The sequence below is a fragment of the Hypomesus nipponensis genome, chromosome 3 (assembly GCF_054491055.1).
Source record: "Hypomesus nipponensis isolate SF chromosome 3, ASM5449105v1, whole genome shotgun sequence".
NCBI classification, from domain to species: domain Eukaryota; kingdom Metazoa; phylum Chordata; class Actinopteri; order Osmeriformes; family Osmeridae; genus Hypomesus; species Hypomesus nipponensis.
Window position 1 is genome coordinate 13345247 of NC_140363.1, and position 24440 is coordinate 13369686.

General features: G+C 43.9%; 2 protein-coding genes across 3 annotated transcripts; one reads left to right on the top strand and one right to left on the bottom strand.

The window, feature by feature from the left end:
• The first annotated feature begins 351 nt into the window (after positions 1 to 351).
• Positions 352 to 12955, top strand: tonsl (tonsoku-like, DNA repair protein). 2 transcript variants are annotated; one of them, XM_084677137.1, is made up of 29 exons: positions 352 to 488; positions 595 to 644; positions 784 to 879; positions 1136 to 1278; positions 1424 to 1607; positions 1753 to 1882; positions 2029 to 2200; positions 2294 to 2408; positions 2624 to 2772; positions 2970 to 3122; positions 3275 to 3400; positions 3607 to 3802; positions 3962 to 4017; positions 4163 to 4252; positions 4559 to 4631; positions 4726 to 4889; positions 5041 to 5164; positions 5437 to 5678; positions 5941 to 6439; positions 6556 to 6749; positions 7241 to 7347; positions 7496 to 7652; positions 7824 to 7902; positions 8001 to 8308; positions 9634 to 9805; positions 9922 to 10097; positions 10238 to 10311; positions 11114 to 11244; positions 11360 to 12955. In XM_084677137.1, exons 2-29 carry the CDS (start codon positions 620 to 622, stop codon positions 11551 to 11553), a joined length of 4329 nt encoding a protein of 1442 aa, XP_084533263.1. In that variant the 5' UTR covers positions 352 to 488; positions 595 to 619; the 3' UTR covers positions 11554 to 12955. The 2 variants fall into 2 exon arrangements, with proteins under 2 accessions (XP_084533263.1, XP_084533270.1); XM_084677144.1 differs by having other exon boundaries at positions 358 to 644; positions 5443 to 5678.
• Positions 12956 to 21959: 9004 nt separating this feature from the next.
• LOC146299865 (antimicrobial peptide NK-lysin-like) lies at positions 21960 to 22857 on the bottom strand. The gene is made up of 3 exons (XM_084683180.1): positions 22780 to 22857; positions 22530 to 22622; positions 21960 to 22178 (listed from the first exon to the last, which is right to left on the bottom strand). Exons 1-3 carry the CDS (start codon positions 22855 to 22857, stop codon positions 21960 to 21962), a joined length of 390 nt encoding a protein of 129 aa, XP_084539306.1.
• Positions 22858 to 24440: the final 1583 nt, after the last annotated feature.

Consider the following 24440-nt stretch of genomic DNA (forward strand, 5'->3'; position numbering starts at 1 on the left):
TACGGCTGGAGATCATGCACATTCATGCGCAATAAAAAATGCATTTGATTCTGGGGGGCACATTGATATGCGTGTTACAGTCAAAGATATAAATTATGCACACTTACTGACCTCTACAGGGGAATATCTTCTTTAACATTTGGGTACGGTATTCTCAAGAGACTTGTCGTTTTGATGGTCTTGAGATATAGATCCAAGGAATTCAGCACAGAACCTTAAAAAAGGGAGATCAACCAATGGTAACAATACAAAAAAATAATGTTTCTGCTTTTTTTTCCAAAATACTTTGATCACAAGGGTGATGTTTGTCATGAACCTGGCAACCTATCCTCCTGACGTCATTCGCGTAAACATCAGTTGGCGGGGCATTAGAAAAGGATGTTTTGAATAGAAAGGATAACCAATGATCAATAGAAAATCGGTCTTGTAATCGTTCTTTGTGACAACAGTGGATCTCAAGAGTGTCAAATTAGGAAGTGGACAGCAAGGTGCTAGCGGTGGTAAACATTGTATCAAGTTATTTTGTTTCTTGTATCTGCTGTATTGGCATGCTAGCTAGCTCACACGGCTAACGTGGATACATTTCGCTGTCAGGCTGACTAGTACAGTAGCTGACAAGATGAGTTCCTCCCGGGAAATAAAACGTAAGTATCAGTCAAATTGCTATCCTCTCAAAATAGAATAGCTCTATCAAGCTTCAAGGAGTTCATAACTCAGTATAATGGAAGGAAGGAAACGAAGTCGTGTGACTGTCTGCTTTTCCTCATCCTCCCCGCATTGAAGTGTTACAGAAGGCTAAGGCCAAGGCCCAGAACAGCTCTAACATCAGAGAAGAGGCCGACTTGTGCAATCAACTTGGGGAGCTCCTGTCCAGAAATGGTAGTGACTTTTCTTTAGTCATATAAATGTATCGATCGTGACTCCCAATCCCCAAATTATCAATAATGCGTCATGGCAATACTCATTGAGTAGGGATTCATGTAGTACATCTAACCTGTTGGACTTGCGTATCATCTGCCATTTTTCTATAGCTCTGTAATCTGTAAATATTTTCTCGTATTACTGTTGATTTAAATGGGTCTTTAGCTTATGTGATCACCTGGTATACAGTGTCTACATAAACTGTTTATCTCAGGTGACTATGAAGCTGCTATTGAAGAGCATCGACAAGAGCTTGCTCTCTCTGAGGCTGTGAATGATGTGATTGGTCGGGCTGTTGCCAATCGTAAAATTGGAGAATGCTACGCGGAGATGGGCAACATTGAGGCTGCTTTGAAGGTAAACAATTGATCTCCAAAACATGCAGGTTAACATTGAACCAACTCAAGTTGATGAGGTAGAGTTGGTGACTGGTGACAGATAACCCTGTCTCCAGTCAATAGTGACACTTATTCTGTGGGGTATCTATGTTTTGTCTTTCCAGCATCAGAGGTGTCACCTGGACTTAGCCCGCTCTGTCAGAGACCACGCAGAGGAGCAGAGGGCTTTGGCAACCATTGGCCGAACCTTTCTCTTTAGATTTGAGTCAGACCAATCAAGGGACAGTTTGAAACAAGCAGAGGATGCTTTCCGGAGGAGCCTGGCTATTGTGGATGAGCGTCTTGAAGGTTAGCAGAGATTGTGTGTGTGTGTGTGTGTGTGTCTCACCAGGTTCTGAAATATGACCACTTTTCCATCCACTTCCTTCACCCCTTTCCTCCATCATCTCTCAACCCCCTCTCTTCCTCCATGTCCACTCTCATCTTGGCTCAGGTACGGTGGCTGGGCGCGAGCTGAATGAGATGCGGGCGCGCCTCTTCCTCAACCTGGGTTTGGTGTGCGACCACCTGGGGGAGCCTAAGCGCTGCAGTGAATTCATCCGCCGCAGTGTATTCATTGCAGAGTAAGAAACCTATCCTTGCTTTCAAAACTAGAGCAACTCTTATGTCCTCCATAAGGCCTTTCATACCAGCTTGGTGCCAGTTCATATGACCCAAGATATCATATTATCTCATCAGCTGTTGTGTGATTTCTGTGGCTCGTGTGTAGAAAGAACCAGCTTCTGGAGGATCTGTATCGCGCCAACTTCAACCTGGGCAACATCTACTTCCGTAACGGGCAGCACTCCAATGCCGTGCGTTGCTTGGAGCAAGCTAAGGAGTGTGCTCGTAAGATCAAGGACAAATTCAGTGAGAGCGATTGCTTCCACTGCATTGGAAAAGTAAGAACTCACACTTTGCTAACTGCTATTCTCATCTGTCCTTCTTTCTGTTTTTACAGAAAGTTTCTTACAGAATTGTGTGTGTGTGTTCAGGTGCAGCTCTCTCTGGGAGACTTTGTGGCAGCCAGGCGTTCACTGAAGAGGGCCTTCACTCTGGGCTCCCAGCAGCCGGTGGACAGAGAAGCTGTCAAGAGGGCCTTCAAACACGGTGAGACAGAGACAGAGCACCAGGGGGAAGGGGGTGCGAGAGACGGAGAAGTCCAAAATCTGGAGAAAACCCCCCCCAAATAAACATTGTTTCAGGGGTTGTGGCGTAAAGCTCGGTGTAGACAGATAGTGAGTTCAACCTGAACACTAGTGAATTGGTACACAGTAAAAAGATTGATCTTGTGTGTTTGTTTCTCTCACTGTGGTTTGACACAGCGATCCGAGGCTGTCAGCTGGAGGAGGCAGGGGAGGAACCGGGCGAGGAGCAAAATCTCCAGCAGTCTGTGGAGCTGGCAGAGCAGCTGGGCGACCTTTACTGTAAGGTCGGCTGCTACCGCAAAGCCCTGGAAGCCTACCAGGCACAGGTAACGGAATCACACACATTCTCTCTCACAGACATTTTCATACACAGTTGTTAACTTCTAATCTGCTTGGTTTATTTATTTTAGTTTTTTTTCCCCCCATGAAGTCATTGATGAAAATAAGTTAATGAGGGCTTTTCCAGTGACACCCTGCCTGTATGTGTGTGCGTGTCTGTGTGTTCGTGTGCGTCTGTGAACAGCTGTCCAGTGCTGAAGCGCTGGGAAAGCCTGGAAGAGAGCTGGCTGTTATCCACGTGTCTCTGGCTGCTACCTACTCTGACCTGAGGCAGCCCCACATGGCTGTGGAGCACTACCGTCAGGAGCTGACCCTGCGCCAGGGGAACCCCACCGAGGTACACCAACCCTGGCCTGGCCTGGGACATGCACACACGAAACATGCACACAGTCACTAACGCATGCATGCATCGAGGAGTCAAAACCAGGAAGCGTTTGAAACCTTCTGGAACATTTGGTGTGTGTCGTGAACATTTGGTGTGTGTCGTAGGAGTGTAAGACGTGGATGAACATCGCAGCCTCGTACGAAGAGAGCGGCCTGGACATGGATCATGTAGACTCCAGTTACAGCAGCGCCCTTACCTGCGCCCAGAGTGCTGGCCAGGCTACACTACAGGTGAGATACATCATTCGATTATTGTCGCTCCCTCTGGCTCACTGTTTCAAATAGACAATCTGCTGAAAGGATGTTTGTCCGTTACGCACAGCTAATAGTTGAAACGATGTCTGCCTTTGACACTGTACCATGTTCTGTACCGGGATCGTGCAGACGAGTCATAGATGGACATCTGGAACAGTGTTCTGTGTGTTTTCCGCTCCCAGAAGCGAGTGTTGAGGGCGTGGCTAGCTGCCCAGAGGCGTGGGGGATCGTCGCAGGGTGATGACACGGAGGCCCGTCTACAGGAGCTGTGTGCTGCCAAGGGCTGGAGCGCGGACGAGGGAGAGGAAGACGAGGAGGAAGAGGTGATGGAGAACAGCGAACCTCTAGAAGACAGTGACATCCCTCTCTCAGACTCAGGTGAGTTGGAGGTACCGTGTCCTGACTAGGTTTGTCCACTGCTGGGACCCATACCTCCTAGACGGAAGGAACAGCTGGAGGCTAATATTCAACCCTAAAGTATTGCTAGTATTTCCGCTCGAAGAAGTCACAGATGCACTCTCTCGTGTCTGCTCCTAGATGATGACTTGGAGGAGTATGATAAAATGGTGACTGGGAGGAGAAGGCCAGGCAGGGTGAGTGCCACCAGTACAGGTCTTATCGGTCCAATGTTCAGAGTCATGAAGCTTCTCTCTCGACTTCTTATATCTGGTAAATCCGTACCGCTGTTCTCCCCTGTGAGAACTGGGACTGACCCTGGCTTGATCTGTTGTCTCCCAGTGGAACAAGAGGAACGAGAAGGGCGAGACCTCGCTCCACAGAGCCTGTATCGACGGCAACCTGAAGCAGGTCCAGTACCTGGTGGAGCAGGTGAGGAGACCTACCTACACCACCCACTCTCTCTATACAAACTGGATACATATGCGTATAAACAGTACTGTGCAAATGATTTAGGCACAAGATTTTTTACATTAATATTGTCTAAAGTATTTATTTTGTCTTTTGTATTTGTCCGGCTGTATAAATGTGTGGGGAAAGAAAGAAATAATTAAAGCATTTTAGTTTTACTTTTTTTTGTGCCTATGACTTTAGCACAGTGCTGCATACATCCATATCTCTCTTTCTGTGCTCTGGATTTCAACCTTAAGAATCTCTCTGTGTATCTCTTTATGTCAGGGTCATCCCATCAACCCCATGGACTACTGTGGCTGGACGCCCCTCCATGAAGCGAGCAACCATGGACACCATGGTAATGCATACTCACAGCTATAGTAATACACACCCAATCACACAAACATACAACCTATTTCTCTCTATATCACACCGCTTCTCCTTCCATTCAGAAATAGCTGCCGTGCTGCTGGAGCGCGGGGCCAACATAAACCACCCTGGGGGGCCGCTGTGTGAGGGTGTGACCCCTCTCCACGATGCCCTCACCTGTGGCCACTTCCAGGTAGCCAGACTGCTGATTGAGAGAGGGGCCTCCGTCACCATATGCAACTCAAAGGTGAGTGTGTGTGTGGTTACTTGTCTACAATTAAGAATTGTCTTGGGATTGAATGTGTGTGTGTGTGTGTGTGTACGTTTTCTGTGTGCGTCTGAGTATGTGTGTGTCTCGGCCTCACCTTGTGTGTGTGTGTGTGCCCCCCCTTCCCCAGAGTGAGACCCCCCTGGACAGCCTGCGCCTGTGGCAAAGGATGTACAGCCGACACCTGGACCAGGAGGCCAGGCAGGAGTGCATGATCACAGAGAAGCTGTTGAGGAGAGCTCTGGCTGGGGGAGGTGAGGCCTCTGCATGGACACTGGATCCACTCAGCCCAGTAGCTTCTGCATATTGTCCTGTCAAAGCTCCAGGGAACATGGAGTATTTGCTGATCAGTCATCACGCATCTGCTTCAATGGTATAGCTTTAACCTACTCTAGAATGTATAGGTAATTGAATGCAGTTGTCTGTTGACTGAACGGTTGACTGAAATATACAATTGCCAAAACCTTTGAGAACCATAAGGGTTTTAGGTCCAATTCTCTTCGTGCCTTGCCCTGCCTCCTTCCAGTAACAGTGGCTCCAGTCCCAGTCCAGCCCTTCGATGCCCTGCAGGACAGCCAGCTGTTTGACGCAGAGAACTCAGAGCCGCTGGTCAACTCCAGAGGGCGCCAGTTGTCCGGCCAGGGCCTGCCCAGGACCAGGAGTCCTCCAGAGCAGGGGGCCGCGGTACCACGCAGGCCCTCAAGGAGACACTCTAACGGCTCAGCCGCCCGTGGCCGCAGGGGAACGGAGGCGTCGGTGCTCTATGGGGTAAGCAGCCTTGAAGGAGTAGTTTTAGGGAAGTTGGAGGAATACTTAGTACTATTTTGAAGTATCTAAATCAACCATAAGAATGTTGATTATTTCTTTATTTTATGTCTACTGTGTCACTAGTCACTGCTGGGGCCTGTGAGCTGAGAGTACTTATCACAATGGCAGACAAACAGAGAAAGCCTTGAGTCATCAGGCATGGAACACCCATGCACGGTCGATCACTCTTGCACTGTTCCCTGTCTCTCCCTCCCTCCCATAGGATGACAGCAGCTCCTCTGAGCACAGTGACCTCGACTGCGCCATCAGCCCCCTCAGGCCTGTCCGTCCAAGACTACAAATCCCAGCAGCCCCTCGTCAACAAGAAGTCCCCTCTGACCAGGAGACAGACAGTTTGATCCCCAACAGCAGAGAAGCTGTGACAGCGAAAGGACCTTCCGTTTTCACCAGGGAGGAGTACCACAGCGCCATCCGCGGTCTGGGCAGTGCCAAGAACCGCCTCTCCCAGGGCCTATCACAGCCCCAGTTCAGTAGCACACCAGCGGTCTCAGCCAACAATAAGTCGGCATTGGTTCCTGAGGAGGAGTACCTGGCAGACGATTGGCTGGAAGATGACTTGGGTGACGTTCAGCCCAAGAAGAAGAGGAGGGTGGGGGCAGAGCTGGAAGGGAGGTGGGAGTCTCGAGGGGAGCCGAGTATGATGCCGTCCGTGCTGAGAAGCGAAAACACACCTTCAACCACAAATGAGGCTGCTCGTCGAGGTGTGAAGCGAACAACATGCTAGCCAGACTTAAAAGAAACAAAGCCTTAGAAGCATTCACCTCAACTTCCTTTTGTTGTGTGTGTCCCCCCCCCCCCCCCACCCCTTGTCTTGCAGTTCCATCGTCCTCCAGCTCCAGAGGGCTATCTCTGAGGATGGGCTCCAAGCCACGGCAGGTGAAGATGACTCAGCTTTCTGGCATGGTCATGCTGGGGAGGAGAGAGGTCAGCAGGGCGCACAGTCCCAACGTCACCGATGATGACGACCTTCCTCCTGACACGCCCCCACCATCCCACATCCACACTACTCAGGTTAGACTGAAACGGCCCTTAGAGAGGCCAATTAAAGTCCTTCTCCATAGTCCGTTATACTGGTGTTGTCTGCTAGTTCCTTGACATGTAAGCAGACTGTGGTGCAATCCCATGGTGATAGTTCCTCATCATATTCTTCCTGTTGGATTGATGTTCTAGTTATTCAGTCCTCTCACTTCTATCCATCCTGCTGTGGAGAACCATTTATGGATTATTTGATTGAGAGATGAAGAAGGACAGACAGACACTGGTTGTTACATGTCAGAAAGGCTAATAATGTGGTGCCATTTGTCAAGACTCTCTTCCTTTTCATCTCTCATTAACTGTAAATAGAGATGGATGTTAGCCATGAAGTCAATCGAAAGTGAAAAAAAAAAACTAACTTTGGGCATGAGATGGATACTGGTGAAGAGATTAGGAAATCTAATGGGAATGTCAACTTGGTAGTTGATGTAAAACCTTTTAATAATCATCCATGTCCATGTCTTTAGGTTCCAACCCATTCATTGGCCATTCCAGTGCCTACATCAATTCTTGCTCCAATCAGAATGAGGGTCAGAGTTCAAGACAATGTGTTTCTCATCCCAGTTCCACACAGGTTAGTTGTGTGGGTGTGTGAGAGGGTGTGTGAGAGGATGTGCGAGAGGGTGTGCAAGAGGGTGTTGAAAGGGTGTGTGAGAGGGTGTGTGAAACACAATGTGTGAGCATATTTGTCTATGTGAAACATGTTTCCTCCTGTGTTTCAGCGAGGCCGACTCGTGCACCGTCTCCTGGCTGTGTGAGCAGGCAGCCCAGAGGTACTACCACACCTGTGGCCTCTTGCCTCGCCTCTCCCTGCAGAAAGAGGGGGCTCTACTCTCACCTCACGACTTGCTGCTGGCTGTGCTACACACCAACGAAGAGGTGCGAGAGGCATCAGCCTAGACTAGAGTATCTATGGGGAGAACAATAAGATGCTATTGTTGCACAGGAGAGATGAGGATTAAGTTAAATCCTGCATGTGCATGATGTTGCTAGCCCAGATTGTTGTTTTGGATGATGGGGATAACAATGACAATGATGATGTGGTAACAGGTTCTGGCGGAGGTCAGTTCTTGGGACCTCCCACCTCTTCCTGAGCGCTACAGGAAGGCCTGTCACAGCCTGACAGTCGGTACGGGACACACATAAATGCCTCAATCTAAACCATTCCAAGCCGTGATGTCTTGTTATGTGTATCATGAATGTGTGTGCTGTTGTCTGGCCCTACAGAGGAGAACAAGCGCGTGTCTCGTCTGTGTGAGCTGCAGGACGGAAGCCCGTCTGTGTCTGTGTGCGGTCTGAGTTTGGCCCCGCCCTCCCTCGCTCCCCTCCTCCGCTCCCTCAAGCTCCAGACCAGCCTCACCGAGCTACGCCTGTCCGGCAACCGTCTCCACGACAACCTCCTCCCCGAACTGGTCGCTGCTGTGATAACCATGCCCCGTCTCCGACTCCTGGACGTGTCCTCCAATCAGATCACGGGGGAGGGGCTTAAGAAGGCCGCTAGCGCCTTGGAAGGACAGACTCAACCCGCGTTTCCGGTAAAGTTCATGTTTGGCTAACTTTGCTTGTTCATGAACCAAAAATGCAGTGTTTTCTATACATTTATTTATTTGTGGCGGCCCGCCACAATAAAAAATTGACCGCCACAAATGTATATATTTTTGTTTCACATGGCAGAAAAAATAACGTTTCATAGTAGAGCTGCATGCAGCGCATTGATTCGCATAGCCCCTTCTAGCCCTGCTCGCGTTCTCTTAAAAATAGCCTATTGAATCAATTCAGTGACGTTGAAAATTTTAAAAGGCATTAAATACTTAACATTAAAATGTAAACACCACAGAATTTGATGGTTTATGAATTCACCTCTTTAAAATTGAAAAATGAATTCATTTCAATGTAAAAAAGATAAGATCTGATCCATAATTTAAAGGTTCGTAAATACAGGTTGCTCAAATTCAAAAAATAGAATTCAGATCCAAAAAATGTTATAAATAAAATTCAAGCTTCTGACATTCTAATCGAAAAAAATTCAGGCTTGTTCAATTCGAATGGCAAAATTCAGATCCAATTTCTTTTTTTAAGATTTCGGCTGACTTTTTACATCGTCTGGCTCCGTCCCTGCCTACCGCCACAAATATAATCACATTGTGGGAAACACTGAAATGTTTTCTTATCTTGCAATACTAGTAAGGGGTAAGAAATTAAAAACAATAAAGCTGTCAATGTCACATGGGATCACCAGCTAAACTCAAAGAATCTCATCTCTTGATGTTGTGAATGTAATGCTAGCACGTCACCATCTTGTAGAGAGCAGGTCACTAGGTGAAAACTCAAAACACTTGCGACTATGTAAAGACCTCAGTTCTTTGGAAAGTTGTGATCTTGTCATTTATAAACATTGCTGATGCAGAGCTTCCTGCTAGTTAGACCAGTCACTCTGGTCCACTGCTCTCATCTAGAAAGCTTAGCATTTCTGCTCAGACCTTGTATGGCCACTAAAGATGTGTGTGTGGGGGTGCGTGTCAATTATGAATAGTTTGTAGTGTGGTGGCTGGCTCAGAAGAGAACACCACCCTTTCCTGTGTCATGGTAGCTTTTGTGAGAACCTGTTGTGTGGGAGGGACGTGTTTGTGGTGGGGCTGGTGTTACTGAGTTCCAACTCTGCTGGGGGTGACAAACCTCTTTTACCATAAGGACAGGCTGTAGTGTGTTGCTCATTGTCTTACAGAGCCATGCCCAATATCTCACACACACCCCTTTTGCACCTCTATCTCATTCTTTCCACACCCCCTTTTTTTTCTCCCACCGCCTCTTTCCTCTCTCTGCCCTCATTTGTTCCCCTCCCTCCCCACCTCCTCTGTAGTGTCTGGAGGAGCTGGACCTGAGTGTGAACCCCCTGGGGGATGGTGTGTCCCAAGCCCTGGCCTGTCTGCTGTCAGCCTGTCCCCTGCTGGCTCGGCTGGCCCTGCAAGCCTGCAACCTCACTGCACGCTTCCTCCAGCAACACCGCCTCTTACTGGCTCAGGCCCTTGCAGGTGAGCAGCAATACCCCCTCTTATTGGCTAAAGACCTTGCATCCAAGCAGTAACACTGACTGTGTACTATAGTATGTTGTGTGTAGATGAATACATACAGTTCCCATCTCACACAGGCACGGGACACCTAAAGTCAGTGTGTCTATCCCACAATGCATTGGGCTCCACGGGGTTTGAGCTGGTGCTGAAGACGCTGCCTCTGCACTGCCTCACACACCTCCACCTGTCTGCTGTATGCAGTGGAGCTGTGGACCCCCCTGCTCTGGAACACCTCACTACAATCATGTCTCAGGTACACACACACGTTTACACACATAACCGCACGCGCACACATTTTCTTCATGAAATGTGTAGCCGCTTGATTGACATCGGATCTTGACTTTTGAGGTCTTCAGAACAGATTCTTGGTCTGATCCAACTTATGTTCTACAGGAAGACTGTTCACTGATCCACCTGAGCCTCGCAGGAAATGGACTGACAGACAGCAGTGTTGCCACTCTTGCCAGGTGTGTGTCCGTCTGTGTATTAGAGCCCTGCCGATATATCGGCGGGCCGATATTATCGGCCGATATTAGGCACTTTCCAAACTATCGGTATCGATAGTAGATTATTATTATTTTAAATGTTTTGGGTTATTGTGTTCCTCTGTTCTGTTGTAAAAATAAAACAAACAAGTTTATTTTTAAACTGCATTATCATATTATTTTAGAGAAGACTGTAAATAATAACAGGAGTTAGATGGCTGAGCGGTTAGGGAATCGGGCTATCAATCAGAAGGTTGCCAGTTCGATACCCGGCCATGCAAAATGACGTTGTGTCCTTCATCAAGGCACTTCACCCTACTTGACTCGGGGGAATGTCCCTGTACTTACTTCAAGTCTATGGATAAGTGCATGAAACAAAACATACAATGGGTCAAGATGGAAAGAGCGCAATGTAATCCGATTGAAAGGTTCTTTTTTGAAAGTATTCCTTTTAATCCTCGGTGAGACTGAGTTTGTTTATGTCAGTGTTGCAATTTGAATTGCGTTTGGTTACTTCTGCAGAATCGTCCAGAAAGTGTTGCAATCACTATAATGTTGAATCCCAGGACCTTGGCGAGATCCTTTTTGAAAGCCTATCCATTGTCTGGATTTGCTGTATAAAAGGACTCAGCAAGTGATTATTTGTTCTCGGTATTTATAATCAGAATAAAGCGGAAGTGTTGTGGCAGGTAATACTGTTGATTGGTCAGGTCCTTGGCCTGGGTGTTGTTCAAACTGTCTCAGATAGGTGTGAAGAGGCTGTTTTCTTCATGTTTGGGTCCAGGTGTCTTCCTGTTTGCCCCTCCCTGGTGTCTCTGGACCTATCAGGGAACCCGTCAGTGACCTCAGCGGGGCTCCACAACATCCTGTCTGGCCTTCAAGGCCGCCCACCTTTAACCCTCCTCAACCTCCAAGGTACAACTCAGCAGCAGGTTACTTCCCTCATTGTAGTCATCTCACTCTATCTCTTTAACTAATAAATGAATTGATTCATCTGATCTTTGCACCGTCCTCTGTTCCTGTTCCCCAGGCTGCCAGGTGGCTGGGCCCTGGAATGCTTCTGATCTGGACGCCCTGTCCATACTGGTCCAGGATCTGCGTCTGTGTTCTCAGAGACTCAACAAACTGGACCGCGAGGCCTTACAACAGACCTGGGGTCAGCGGCACCCCAGAGGATACTTCCTCTCCGTGAGCTCCAGGTGTCTGCTCTCTGCCGCCCCCTGACTGTGAGGAGGACCTTTCAAAAGCCTGCACCGCACTTTTATAGGCTTACGGTCCAAAAACAATAGTTGGCCTTTGAAGTCTAGTCTGCAGAGTGTAGTGTAGTCTCCAGACTTCATGCGGTCCTAGGATATATCTCCCCTGGTGTGACTTATTCTCGCACTTATTCTACTGTTTGATTGGTGGCCTTTCAAAAGGACTTTAATATGTTTCCATCTGTGTCTTTGCATTTTTATGTGCTAGAGTATTATATGTAGGTGCTTGAAAAAGAAAGCGATTAAAAGTTAGTCTGATAGTATTGCTTTTGCAGCTGTTTTCTATCATGATACAGAACTACTTCCTTGCCATGGAGCTTATCAATGTTTTACTTGCTACCTGACTACAGTTTTTTCACTCAGCTTGAAATAATGATTTTGTAATGTATCTGTAAATACTATCCCAGAAAGGTAATGTTAAAATGTACAAACAAACCTTTTTAACAACCTGCCAGTTGTGTGCATCATTGTATAGATCTATAATTAACTGCATTACTGTATATAATCATTCTCAAAGTAAAAACTGTATTGCAGTTGTTTTTTCTTCCAATAAGGAAAAAGAAACATGTTATGTCTCAAAGTTATTGAATACATGTTAACAGAACACATGTTTGTTCTGTGAAATTCTCATTGACTCATCTGGTAGAAACAAAAACCTCAAAAACAGTCTGTGGTCTTCAAGGATACAAGATAACACATTTAAGTAAACCAAATCAGGTTTGATAGCGTCTATGTATGCTAACACTCACTGATTACATTTCATTTGCGATCTAAATGGTTTGGTTTGATTCAAAATGTTTTCATGTCCGATGGGGTTATCCAAGTGAAAGGAAATGTAAGACATTTTAATGTGGCACTTTTATGCCTAGTTTTTTGCCTGTACTAAAAGTTGCATTTGATAAGTGATGAATTACATGAGGAGGAGAAACAAAGACAAAAAGGGCTATCACTTCTCAGTCTGTTTTCGACATGGCTTTTTGTTTCATATTTGCATCGACACATTCATCTCCTTCTCTGTGGTTTAACAACTTCACAGGGTATTTGGAGCACCCTCGCCCAAACGTAGTTCCTCACTTTGAGAGTAGAGCCAACAGTGCTTCTTAGAACATACCTTTGTATTATTTTGCATTAAAGCACAACATTGAAGAATATCAAAGTTCAGCAGATTAATACGACAGACTTGCTGAAGGAAAAGTGAATGGATTGGATAGGTCTGTTGTGATTAGGAACAAACAGGACAGACACACAGCTACTACTGAAATAGTAGCGTCTCCTTACCTTCCATGGGATACATGTACAACAGATGTGGTCGCGCCACCATTGGATATACACTTGGTGATTCCCAATTTGATTAAACTGATTGGAGAGTTTGTGAATTCATATTTTTTCTTCTTTTGAAATCAAGGGCCCAGTTTACCTTAGTTTTATATCTGTCCTGTATTAGTGAAGATGTTTCACAAATTGGCATTTAATGTGAATGTGGATAGATGAGACACTTTTGACGTGACGAAAGGTACACTACTTAGGCAATACATTGTTTATTTTAAGGTACTGAATATAAATACATTTCATTCAGTGTAGGCCGGCCAGTACAGAATGCCAAACAGAATACCAGAAGATGTTTTACAGTCCATATTAAACATATCATGCATAGAAATTGCATTGAAACGTAATGCATTAAGTAAGCAATCAGTAAGAAAAAGGCTACGCAATAGTGAGAATGTGGCGTGAGCATGCTGTTAACTTGGATGAGGATTCTTCCAAATGTGGATTCTGCCTTATCAGTTGCTGATCTCGTGCTTCGGCCTGCAAAACACACAAAACGCATATTGATAAGACTTTCTGAAAGACAGGATAAGCAAGTTTTACAAACCGGAGTTTGAAAGGATTCAAACTAAAATATCCTACCGCTTCCCTTAACCTTGTGCTCAATGTGCCGCCTTCGGGTCATGTGACCCACCGTCGTGGTGCAAAAGGTGGGTCATAATGACCCGAAGCCAGCACAAGAATTAAGCAAATCTTCCAAAACACAAGAACTGAACCTGACTACTGCCGGGAGGTAGACAGACAATTAGCCAGTCCAATCATTGCATTCAGTCTGAATTCCGTCCAATAATTTGTGCAGGTCTGACCTTAATGATTGGTTGTGTTTACTACAGTCCCGCGAGGACCACAGGTATTGGAGTTATTTCATATTTTATTTCATATTTTTCATAGTCTCGCATTATTCAGCTGTGCCCATGCTAACCCTGAGGACACTTACTTGCAGAACTTTATCTTGACGCACATCGTTCTCACGTCTGCGTCATCGGAAAACATCTTCACCAAGATGGTGGAGAATTTCTTACAAATACTGCGACACATTGATTTTCCAAATTTGATTTGGTCACAGCTTCTCAACAGCTTTTCATGAATATTCTGCAATTTAAAAAAATCAGACCATTGTTTAACCAAATGTACAGAAATGTTCAACTGATGACATAAATACCCATTGAGGACAATATAGTTGGTTTAGGTAAACATAGCCAAAGTCATAAATAATTCAGCAATTTCATAGCTAGAAGTTGATTGTTTCATTCTCATCTAATTTCTATAGTTCTATGTGGTGCAGTATTTACATTACCTTTGATGAATCAGAGCTATTCAAATGTTTCTTCACTGTATTCAGAATATTCTTGCATAGCCAGCAAGTTCCCGGAATCATCTCCTTTTCTAGCTGGGAAATGAAGGGTACGAAACACACAGACATGAATTTCAAATCCATGCATCTACCTAAAGACCTAGAGTAGTTGCTGGTCCACATCATTTTGACTTGCAGGTAACAAGCAATGCAATCTTCTCTCAAGAGAGCCACCTCCACCTCTAGACATTACCGTGGTGTCTTCTCTGACTTCTTCACCGGATTCCCACTCATCTCCAAGGTAGTTCACCTCTCTGCCATGTACAGCCATGACTGTGCAGGATAAGGGTATAAGCAAAACAGATCATGGGCAACCAAGTATAGACTATACATGGATGTATAAGGATACATGTGTTTGCAATACAGTTGAAGTCAAATGTGCTCACCTGAGAAAGCCAAGATAAGGCAAATGAGAGACAGAAGAGATTTCATCTTGATGTGCAGGAAGTGCTGACAAAGTGCTAAGGTGAGTGTTTGTCTGATGATGGGACCCCTTAGTCTATACCAGTTTTTATACCCCCTTGACAGACCCCACGCATGATGAACAACCCCTCCCACCTTGTTTAACACCTGTGAAGTGGGGAAATACCCACAATTATGATGTGTCACTCTTATTATCAGACAAAATGGACAAAACCAATTATGGTTTCTTATTCATGCTGTTAAGAAGTACAAATAAAGAAAAAACATATGCAGATATTTATATGTGTAGCCAATAATACCATAATCATGTCAAACTGAATACTATAAATCAAGTAATACATTCATGGTAGTGAAAGGTAGTCAATGGAGGGTAGAGGGTGTTTTTATAAGCAAAATCCGGTAAAACCTTTACATTCAACATGGTATTGGACGGTTGCATAGGCATTCAATTCAAGCAGAAATATTGCAAATGTTCCAATCAAACAAAAAGGGAAGGGTCAATCAATTTTATGAAGTGAGAGGCCAAGCACAGTCCTTATCCAAAGTCCGTTATACTGGTGTTGTCTGCCAGTTCATTGACATGTAAGTAGACTGTGGTGCAATCCCATGGTGAAAGTTCCTCATCATATTCTTCCTGTTGGACTGATGGAGTTCAAGTTATTCGGCCCTCTCACTTCTATCCATCCTGCTGTGGAGAACCATTTATGGATTATTTGATTGAGAGATGAAGAAGGACAGACAAACAGACAGACAAACAGACACTGGTTGTTACTGGGCATAGATGAGGATTAAGTTAAATCATGCATGTGCATGATGTTGCTAGCCCAGATTGTTGTTTTGGATGATGGGGATAACAATGATGATGATGATGTGGTAACAGGTTCTGCCTGACAGTCGGTACGGGACACACATAAATGCCTCAATCTAAACCATTCCAAGCCGTGATGTCTTGTTATGTGTATCATGAATGTGTGTGCTGTTGTCTGGCCCTACAGAGGAGAACAAGCGCGTGTCTCGTCTGTGTGAGCTGCAGGACGGCAGCCCGTCTGTGTCTGTTTGCGGTCTGAGTTTGGCCCCGCCCTCCCTCGCTCCCCTCCTCCGCTCCCTCAAGCTCCAGACCAGCCTCACCGAGCTACGCCTGTCCGGCAACCGTCTCCACGACAACCTCCTCCCCGAACTGGTCGCTGCTGTGATAACCATGCCCCGTCTCCGACTCCTGGACGTGTCCTCCAATCAGATCACGGGGGAGGGGCTTAAGAAGGCCGCTAGCGCCTTGGAAGGGCAGACTCAACCCGCGTTTCCGGTAAAGTTCATGTTTGGCTAACTTTGCTTGTTCATGAACCAAAAATGCAGTGTTTTCTATACATTTATTTATTTGTGGCGGCCCGCCACAATAAAAAATTGACCGCCACAAATGTATATATTTTTGTTTCACATGGCAGAAAAAATAACGTTTCATAGTAGAGCTGCATGCAGCGCATTGATTCGCATAGCCCCTTCTAGCCCTGCTCGCGTTCTCTTAAAAATAGCCTATGGAATCAATTCAGTGACGTTGAAAATTTTAAAAGGCATTAAATACTTAACATTAAAATGTAAACACCACAGAATTTGATGGTTTATGAATTCACCTCTTTAAAATTGAAAAATGAATTCATTTCGATGTAAAAAAGATAAGATCTGATCCATAATTTAAAGGTTCGTAAATACAGGTTGCTCAAATTCAAAAAGTAGAATTCAGATCCCAAAAATGTTATAAATAAAATTCAAGCTTCTGACATTCTAATCGAAAAAAATTCAGGCTTGTTCAATTCGAATGGCAAAATTCAGATCCAATTTCTTTTTTTTAAGATTTCGGCTGACTTTTTACATCGTCTGGCTCCGTCCCTGCCTACCGCCACAAATATAATCACATTGTGGGAAACACTGAAATGTTTTCTTATCTTGCAATACTAGTAAGGGGTAAGAAATTAAAAACAATAAAGCTGTCAATGTCACATGGGATCACCAGCTAAACCCAAAGAATCTCATCTCTTGATGTTGTGAATGTAATGCTAGCACGTCACCATCTTGTAGAGAGCAGGTCACTAGGTGAAAACTCAAAACACTTGCAACTATGTAAAGACCTCAGTTCTTTGGAAAGTTGTGATCTTGTCATTTATAAACATTGCTGATGCAGAGCTTCCTGCTAGTTAGACCAGTCACTCTGGTCCACTGCTCTCATCTAGAAAGCTTAGCATTTCCGCTCAGACCTTGTATGGCCAATGAAGAGGTGTGTGTGGGGGTGCGTGTCAATTATGAATAGTTTGTAGTGTGGTGGCTGGCTCAGAAGAGACCACCACCCTTTCCTGTGTCATGGTAGCTTTTGTGAGAACCTGTTATGTGGAAGGGACGTGTTTGTGGTGGGGCTGGTGTTACTGAGTTCCAACTCTGCTGGGGGTGACAAACCTCTTTTACCATAAGGACAGGCTGTATTGTGTTGCTCATTGTCTTACAGAGCCATGCCCTATCTTTTGCACCTCTATCTCATTCTTTCCACACCCCCTTTTTTTCTCCCACCGTCTCTTTCCTCTCTCTGCCCTCATTTGTTCCCCTCCCTCCCCACCTCCTCTGTAGTGTCTGGAGGAGCTGGACCTGAGTGTGAACCCCCTGGGGGATGGTGTGTCCCAAGCCCTGGCCTGTCTGCTGTCAGCCTGTCCCCTGCTGGCTCGGCTGGCCCTGCAAGCCTGCAACCTCACTGCACGCTTCCTCCAGCAACACCGCCTCTTACTGGCTCAGGCCCTTGCAGGTGAGCAGCAATACCCCCTCTTATTGGCTAAAGGCCTTGCATCCAAGCAGTAACACTGACTGTGTACTATAGTATGTTGTGTGTAGATGAATACATACAGTTCCCATCTCACACAGGCACGGGACACCTAAAGTCAGTGTGTCTATCCCACAATGCATTGGGCTCCACGGGGTTTGAGCTGGTGCTGAAGACGCTGCCTCTGCACTGCCTCACACACCTCCACCTGTCTGCTGTATGCAGTGGAGCTGTGGACCCCCCTGCTCTGGAACACCTCACTACAATCATGTCTCAGGTACATTTACACACATAACCGTATGCACACACATTGGTTTTCTTCAAGAAATATGTTGACGCTTGATTGACATCGGATCTTGACTTTTGAAGTCTTCAGAACAGATTCTTGGTCTGATTGGTCCAACTTATGTTCTACAGGAAGACACTGATCTTCCACTGTTCACTGATCCACCTGAGCCTCACAGAAAATAGACTGACAGACAGCAGTGTTGCCACTCTTGCCCGGTGTGTGTGCGTGTGTATATGTACGATGCGCATGCATGCATGAGTGTTTATGCATTGAAGTAAAAAAGTAGGCTTGGTTGTTGGTTTTGTATGTTAGCACGTAATATGGCTCTGTCTGTCTGTTTGTCTGTCTGTCTGTCTGTCTGTCCTGCTGTGATGTGAATGTCTGCCTGTCTTCTCACTTGATGTGGTTGAAGCCTATTTGTCTCTGAGAGAGAAATGACAATTATCTTACACTCTCAAATGGTTATCACTTCACCCTGATTGCAATATTTCTTTCCCTATCTGTTGTCTTTGTACATAGAATATGTTACATCAATTGTTCCCAGGTTAAATACAGTTTATTCCCAATGTAAAAAAAGAACAATAAAACTTTACTGGTTTAAAAGATCTGTCTGTCCACGTCTCTCAAATCAAGTCTAGTCAATTTCATTGAATCAAATATCACATTTGTTTGTAGGGAGGTATTAAAACACATTCAATCCATCATAAATACTAGATAAACATACATTTCTTCATGTTTGGGTCCAGGTGTCTTCCTGTTTGCCCCTCCCTGGTGTCTCTGGACCTATCAGGGAACCCGTCAGTGACCTCAGCGGGGCTCCACAACATCCTGTCTGGCCTTCAAGGCAGCCCACCTTTAACCCTCCTCAACCTCCAAGGTACAACTCAGCAGCAGGTTACTTCCCTCATTGTAGTCATCTCTATCTCTTTAACTAATAAATGAATTGATTCATCTGATCTTTGCTCCGTCCTCTGTTCCTGTTTCCCAGGCTGCCAGGTGGCTGGGCCCTGGAATGCTGCTTATCTGGACGCCCTGTCCATACTGGTCCAGGATTTACGTCTGTGTTCTCAGAGACTCAACAAACTGGACCACGAGGCCTTGCAACAGACCTGGGGTCAGCGGCACCCCAGAGGATACTTCCTCTCCGTGAGGTCCAGGTGTCTGCTCTCTGCCCCCCCCTGACTGCTGTGAGGAGGACCTTTCTAAAGCCTGCACCGCACTTTTATAGGCTTACGGTCCAAAAACAATAGGTTTGATTCAAAACGTTTTCATATCCGATGGGGTTATCCGAGTGCAAGGAAACGTAAGACATTTGAATTTTAATCTAGTTTTTTGCCTCTACTAAAAGTTGCATTTGATAATTGATGAATTACTCAAATGAATGTCTCAAATGTAAATGTTTTAGTCTCGATATTGACTATTGATAATGCTTAATAAGAGAAATGTCATTGTATGTGAGTGTGCAGTGAAGTATATTCACTCCAGCATGAATACTTTCATTCACACACATCACCAACTGCCAAAAAATCATACATGTGTTGTTCCAATTACACTGCCTCTGTTTCTTCATGCATTGACTACAATATTCTAACTCTTACAAAGCAGTTCACTGAAATTCAATCAAGCCTTCCACATCTGTCTTCTCCCTCTGCTCTGCAAGCATTCTCTCTCTCCAAAAGTCCTAGTCAAAAGGTTTTAAAACTTCTCTCTACTGATCTACCTGTTTTACTTTTGTAGTTTTTTACTCTTTGGCCATGCACTCCGTTTGCAAGTAGTTTGTTCAATTTGAATATATTTGTTTTAACTTTTTGTTTTCCCTGTGTTATTGTTTCTATGACCTTTTGATTGTAGCAGTTTGGGTTGAGGAAAGCATGTTATAAAGAAAATTCCTTATCTTTATTAATATTGTCTCTTTAAAGTTCAAAGGCAACCTGAATAATACTCTTAACAAGTACAAATTAAATGACTGAGAAAATTCCTTATTTGTCTTCTCTGTCCCTTGTTGACCCTTCCAACAAACAAACACTGAGGTTGGGGCAAGTCAGTGGGTCTGAGGAGGAGAAACAAAGACAAAAAGGGCTATCACTTCTCAGTCTGTTTTCGACATGGCTTTTTGTTTCATATTTGCATCGACACATTCATCTCCTTCTCTGTGGTTTAACAACTTCACAGGGTATTTGCAGCACCCTCGCCCAAACTTAGTTCCTCACTTTGAGAGTAGAGCCAACAGTGCTTCTTAGAACATACCTTTGTATTCTTTTGCATTAAAGCACAACATTGAAGAATATCAAAGCTCAGCAGATTAATACGACAGACTAGCTGAAGGAAAAGTGAATGGATTGGATAGGTCTGTTGTGATTAGGAACAAACAGGACAGACACACAGCTACTACTGAAATAGAATGTTGAAAGAACTGTCAGTTTGTCAACTGCAGCTAGCTATAAAGTAACCACAGTGTACTGCTTGGTGAACTACAAGCATATTGTACTCACAGCCCCAGGTCCTTTAGGCTCATCATGTTGTAGGACAATAAGTCAATATTTTAGAATGATCATGCTTCCTAAGTGCGAGTAAATATGAAATAGCTAGTTCGATGTGTTATATTGTAAAGTTCCTATAATGTTATGCTTGTCTTCCTCAAAGCAGTGTTGACACATCTCTCTCTCTTGATATATATATATATATACACACTGCCGTTATTTTAGAGATTTGCAAAGTGAAGAAACGTTGCACATTTTTCTGTAGATAAAGTTGATCTCGTAGTTGTCCATACCCTGATGGAGAACTTCCTTGCAATACAGCTTTTTTAAGTGCAACCTGGTGGTTAATGTGGTCTGTGAGTTTGGGTCCCGGTTAAGACCACACTGGATTGCAGTTGTCTCTCAGAGTTACTCTTTACACATCTTCAAAGAGCAACTCAAAATCCCTTTCTTCCCATAGAAACCTGACCTCCTGTGACACTTTCCCCAATGGCGTCTCCTTACCTTATATGGGATACATGTACAACAGATGTGGTCGCGCCACCATTGGATATACACTTGGCCGATGTTGGCCTGCACCACATTCCTGAACACATGTCATCACCTGGATGTGTAATCCCCATATGAGGAATCACTCTTCACATCAGAAGTAAACAGAATAGGTGACCTTTGTATGGCAAACCACTTGTGGGTTTCTGTTTCTTTCTGTTTTTTATTCATATTTGGTCAGGGAAATAAATAGCAAGAAAATACATAATATTTAACCTATTCTATCAAAAATAGAATAATTGATTAAACTGATTGGAGAGTTTGCGAATTCATGTTTTCTTCTTTTGAAATCAAGGGCCCAGTTTACCTTAGTTTTATATCTGTCCTATATTTGTGAAGATGTTTCACAGATTGGTATTTAATGTGAATGTGGATAGATGAGACACATTTGACGTGACCAAAGGTACACTACTTAGGCAATAGCCTACATTGTTTATTTTAAGATACTGAATATTAATATTCAGTGTAGGCCGGCCAGTACAGAATGCCAAACAAAATACCAGAAGATTTTTTACAGTCCATATTAATACATTTTAATGCCTAATCAGGGGTCAAACATATCATGCATAGAAATTGCATTGAAACTTAATGAAGTAAGTAAGCAATCAGTAAAAAAAATGTGAGAATGTAGCGTGAGCATGCTGTTAACTTGTACGAGAATTCTTCCAAATGTGGATTCTGCCTGATCAGTTGCTGATCTCCCAATTGTGCCTCTGCGAACCTGAGTTTGAAAGTGTAGTATCCGAGACTAATCACTAGGGGTTGTTTTGGGTATCACTGAGGTTGTGTTCTTGCCTAATAAGTTAGTTGAAGAAGACTTGCCATGCGGAGGCTTGCAAAGTTGTGTCTGCTACTGTAATGTTGAAACAGTAAAGTAAAGTCAATTCAACTCACTTCAGGTAGTGGTGTGATTAATACGAAGATACTACAGAAAAGATTCAAACCTACATATCCTACCTCCTCCCTTAAAAGTCACTCCTCCAAAACACAAGAACTGAACCTGACAACTGCCGGAAGGTAGACAGACATGTAGCTAGTCCAGTCATTGCATTCGGTCTGAATGCCGTCCAATGCAGGTCTGACCTTAATGATTGTGTGTTTACTACAGTCCTGCCAGAACCACACGAACTCTATGGGACCACAGGTATTGGATTTATTTCATATTTCTCAGTCTCGTATTATTCAGCTGTGCCCATGCTAGCCCTGAGGACACTTTCTTGCAGAGCTTTATCTGGGCGCACATCGTTTTCACGTCTGCGCCTGTGGACAACATCTTCACCAAGATATTGGAGAATTTCTTACAAACACCGCGACAAATTGATTTTCCAACTTTGATTTGGTCACAGGTTCGCAACAGCTTTTCTTTAATGATCTGCAATTAAAAAAAATCAGACCATCGTTCGACCAAATGTACAGAAATGCTCAACTGATGACATAAATACCCATGACAGTATAGGTGGCTTAGATAAACATAGCCAAAGTCATACAGTATTTTACAATCGTTATGACAATTTGTTCAATCCTTTGAACAAGTTTCCTAAACTTTTGACCATTATCCGTCTGTGTTGGCTATACACATTTAGTGTTGCTTTGACTCAACATACATAGAGTAAACACAAACTTTGGTAAATACATAATACAGCAATTTCATTAATATCTAGAAGTTGATTATTTCATTCTCATCTAAGTTCTACAGTGCTATGTGGTGCAGTATTTACATTACCGTTGAAGAATCAGAGCTATTCAATCCTTTCTTCACTCTACTCAGAATATTCTTGCACAGCCAGCAAGTTCCCGGAATCATCTCCTTTTCTAGCTGGGAAATGAAGGGTACGAAACACACAGACATGAATTTCAAATCCATGCATCTACCTAAAGACCTAGAGTAGTTGCTGGTCCACATCATTTTGACTTGCAGGTAACAAGCAATGCAATCTTCTCTCAAGAGAGCCACCTCCACCTCTAGACATTACCGTGGTGTCTTCTCTGACTTCTTCACCGGATTCCCACTCATCTCCAAGGTAGTTCACCTCTCTGCCATGTACAGCCATGACTGTGCAGGATAAGGGTATAAGCAAAACAGATCATGGGCAACCAAGTATAGACTATACATGGATGTATAAGGATACATGTGTTTGCAATTCAGTTGAAGTCAAATGTGCTCACCTGAGAAAGCCAAGATAAGGCAAATGAGAGACAGAAGAGATTTCATCTTGATGTGCAGGAAGTGCTGACAAAGTGCTAAGGTGAGTGTTTGTCTGATGATGGGACCCCTTAGTCTATACCAGTTTTTATACCCCCTTCACAGACCCCACGCATGACGAACAACAAAACCTCCCACCTTGTTTAACACCTGTGAAGTGGGGAAATACCCACAATTATGATGTGTCACTCTTATTATCAGACAAAATGGACAAAACCAATTATGGTTTCTTATTCATGCTGCCTTAAGAAGTACAAATAGAGAAAAATGTAGATATGTATATGTTTAGCCAATAATACCATATTCATGTCATATTAAACTGCTTACTATAAATCAATTATAAATTAATGGTAGTGAAAGGTGGGTCAAAAACTTTATTTTTATAAGCAAAATCTGGTAAAACCTTTACATTCACGTGGTATTGGATGGTTGCAGACAGAAATATTGCAAACGTTTCAATCAAACAAAAAGGGAAGAGTCAATCAATTTTATGAAGTGCTCAAGCAAAAATATAGTCCTAAATTAACAGACCAGAAACATTTGAAAAATCCATGAGGTTCAAGAGCTCTGCTGGGTCCTAGGAGGAGGAGTCGCTTTGCATAACTTAATGTTGACACAGCAAGTGTTTGCGGTGTCTTTGTGTAACAGAAATTGAACCAGCTTGTCCTTGTACTTATTGATCATTATTGAGCATATTCTTTTTAAAATGAACTTCTTTTTAGCGCAGTACTGATCCAGTTGCTGTCTGATATTGCCCTGCACAAACACAAATACATCAAGTGTCAATCAAATCATGTCAAACTCACATATGGCAGGTATTGACTGTGAATTTCAAATGGATAAAATATAATGTTCTGATATTACTCAGGACCATGTCCCCTTTATATAACATTTTAGGAATGCACTGTTTCTGGTATGCTTAAAACTCATCTACTGTAAATAGTGTAAATGTGTAAGGATAAGTGCTCATAAGACACTTATTAATGTTTTTAATTGCATGCCACTTCTCATACTTGTCACATTTTATCTTCTGAAATCACTAAAAACCACCACACATAGACATACAATTGAGCAAATAGAAGGGCAATTGGTACAAGGTAGTGATAACCTATATAGTGACCTACTGTTGCATACTTTGACTATACAAGAGGGAAGGGCAGAATGTGGTCTGTATTTACCCTGGATATTGAATTCCCCAGCATTTTCTTGACTTTGTTGATAATTTTCTTACAGACAAAACATAAACCTGGAATTTTAGCTCGGTTCTGAGTTAAGAAAAAAAGAGAAAAGGCTTTTAAATAATTTTTACAATAAACCCATTAGGCCTGCAACTATTGTGCTGGATATATCTTATAAACAGAATTTCAGCCATATGATGACTCAATTCAGTATCACCTGTTTGGCAAGGCGGTCATCTCTGTCTGTGGGGTA